At 55.4% G+C, this 3,048-nt stretch overlaps 1 protein-coding gene across 1 annotated transcript; it reads left to right on the top strand.

Annotated features, from left to right (window-relative positions):
• Positions 1-1,914: 1,914 nt before the first annotated feature.
• SDRG_17365 (hypothetical protein) lies at positions 1,915-3,032 on the top strand (the record flags this gene model as incomplete). The annotated part of the gene is made up of 1 exon (XM_008623607.1): positions 1,915-3,032. A coding segment is annotated over exon 1 (1,083 nt), but the record flags the coding sequence as incomplete, so codon positions are not given.
• Between the last annotated feature and the right edge of the window lie 16 nt (positions 3,033-3,048).

The raw sequence follows: 3,048 nt of genomic DNA, 5'->3' as shown, positions 1-3,048 counted from the left end.
GGTCTCAGCGGCTTCTCGACCGATCCGACGGCGTCGGGCAACTACGTCGCGAGCATCAACCATGCCGACGCGACCTTCCGCAACGGCGACGGATGGTGGGGCAGCGACCGCAAGCCCGTCAAGTGGCTCGAGTGCGCCTTGTAAATCGCAGCACACGCTTTTGCCTGCGATGCAATTCGTTGACGTTTGATTTTTGATTGTATTACCGGTACATTTGTCCGTTGACCAACGCAAGCGATTTTTGCGCGCCGCCATAGGGCATATATACCAAGGCTTTACATTCGTCATAAAGCCAGACGTGCAAGTAGGTTTAAACCGCGCTTCTTTCAGAGCCAACTAAGTGTTTATGTGTTTCACCCACTACATATTTGCGCAGTCTCTGAAACCCTGCACCACATGCTGCATGAATCAACACTGCCGGACCCACAATTGTGCAATTGTGCTCGAGTAGGCTCGGACATGCTCTCTCGACACATCATGGCCACGTCCTGCTAGCAGCGTATCCGGTCGTATGCTGTCACCGAAACCAAAAGCAGACGACGCTGCATCATCGGTCGAGTTGAGCGTCGTTGAAGTGGTCGCGACCCAAAGTGTTGAGGTTGACGCAACATTGTTCGTGCAACAAAAGTACGCGGGGACACCCACGGATGCAAGGAGCGTTGGTCGTCAAGTAGCTTCTGCTTCGCGCGTGGCATATCCCACCCCTGGTATCCCACGATTAGCTCCTTGGTTCTGGTCGCCTTTGACATGTCTTTGCTTTATCAATGCACTGATCAACAGAAAAGATAGAGAAGAAACAAGAAACTCGCATACCGTGGCGAAGGCGCTGTTGACGCAACATAAATCAGGACTGATTCCGATAACACGGTATCTGAGTTGGGCGTGGTCGTGGTCTCGTTGTCCTGGCCGCACGTTCCACGACCAGATGGTCGATCTGAGTTCGAGGGTCGTGGTGGGACGCGACGGACCCTTGACGCAGGATTGCGCTCAGATTGCTCAGCGCCCGTATAAGAATGCGGCACTGTTTCAAGAGGCATAGGCAGAACCGTGGACCAGCCGCTGCCAGGACACGTATACGTCGAATCAGGTACACACGACAACAACACCCACTACACTCTGGTCGGGGGTCAATAACCTTATAATGACCCTTGCGCTAAGTATCCATGTGTCTAGTTTACTGTGGCAGTTTTCTTCGCCTCGCAGTCTCTCTAACGCATTCCATCGTTTCATTAGCAAGTGTATCGAGTGCTATATGTGCACGCCTGGAAGGGACGTTCGTTCTGCTCACCTTATCGATACGCGCACAAGCGATCTGACGGTGGTTGTTGATATAACAAAGACAGACGCATCTCAGATTTTGAGTGACGACGACCCTTGCAAACCATGAAAGGATACTAGCGGGCGTCAGTGCTTCTCACCCTACCGGAAAGATAAGCAAGGGTCAATAAACCCTTGCTATAACAGTGCTGGAGGTCGCCTCTGCAACCTGAAGTGCACAACGGGAAGAGAAGCTCACGAAAAGGCTGCAAACTGCTCATGTGGACATTTTCCGGCCCATCAAACAAGACCAATTTGCGTTACCGGTACAAATGCTGCAGCCAATCTAATGCAAGCAAGTGGGTTCACGGTGGCGAGGCCAACATTGAGCGGTTACACAAGTGCACCCACAAAGTTTGGCGCTGTCGACTCGACAACGTACACTTGTCTGAGTTGATTTGACTATCGCCGCCTCGCATACCGGTACACCAAAGTAGCCGAGCGTCGTCGTCCATGGGTTCAAACCAACGGCCGTCGTCAATCCCGTTGGGCACCCTTCCGCCACGGAGGATTGCTTGAAGCTGTCTTTCGCACCCAAGATACAGTTCTGAACCACCTTTGAAACCCTGTGATGTGGTGGCGCTGACACGAAATTGCGCCAAAGTGCTCAGTTTTCAATTTCCTTTGCAATATGCAGTTCTCGCCCAAACTTGAGGACCCGATCATTGCTGACGATGACCAGCCCACGCCGCGCCGCCGCGCCAAGCTGCGCTGGATCGTCGGCGCCGTCGTTTTCTGCGGCGTCGTCTGCGCGTCTGTCGGTGCCCTCGTCGTCTTCACGCACAAGGTGCGCAACAACGCCGCTGCCATCACGACCAATTTGCAGCAAGCACCCGGCCTCCTCGTGACGCTCACCGCCAAGCGTGCGAGCATGGACTTCAACGGCCAGACCTCGGCACAAGTGTATGTGATTCCGCACAAGGCGAGTGCGACGGGGGCGGTGTCGTTTGACGCGTTCTTGTCGCAAGCGGGCGAAAACGTGACGCAAAACTACGTGCTGTTGGGCGGCCGCGCGTACACGTCGTCGGTCCAGAACGGGGTCGTGGTGTCGGCGCAATGCCTCACCGCATCGCAAGTGCCACCCGTCCAGCTCATGCAAACAAGTCTTGCGCAGTCGAAAGTTGTTGATGCAATCGAAGGAGCGTCGTCTACCGCAAGTTGCGACGGTGGTCAGCTTCTTCAGCTTACGTTTGCAGGCGAGTCGTTCGTTTTCTGCAACTCGCCCGAGAACAAGCTCACGCACGCGACGGGAAGTGACTTGGACATTACGATCGAGTACCTCGCGGACCCGACGGTGATCCCCGACTTTGATGTGCCTCACGTCCCCGGTTCTGCTCCGCTCAGCTGCCCGGTGGTCGTGTCCCCCTCGACTGTGGCACCGGAGTCGGCGACGCTCGCCGAGTCGACGGCAGCGGTTTGGGATGTCGTCAAGGGCAATGTTCGGACGGTCGCTCTGTTCGGTTTCTCGTGTGGTTGCAAAGGGCCCAAGAAGCCGTGTTTGTTTGTGCATGGTGTTGGTAACTTTTTCGACGCGTCGCTCTCGTCGACCGACTTGCTCTACTGGGGCTTTGCGCACCAGCACGCGCCCTGCTGCAGCTCGATCCAGTTTGCGCACTTTGAGACGATCCACAACGGCTGGGACAAACCGCGCGTTCAGAAGCAGTTTTGCGACGCGGCCCTCGCCACGAGCAACTCCAAGACGCAGACTGTGGGCAGTTTGATCTTGATCAC

Source organism: Saprolegnia diclina, assembly GCF_000281045.1.
Source record: "Saprolegnia diclina VS20 unplaced genomic scaffold supercont1.298, whole genome shotgun sequence".
NCBI classification, from domain to species: domain Eukaryota; phylum Oomycota; class Saprolegniomycetes; order Saprolegniales; family Saprolegniaceae; genus Saprolegnia; species Saprolegnia diclina.
The sequence above is the reverse complement of the archived record's forward strand: the minus strand, read 5'-3'. Positions and strand labels throughout refer to the sequence as shown.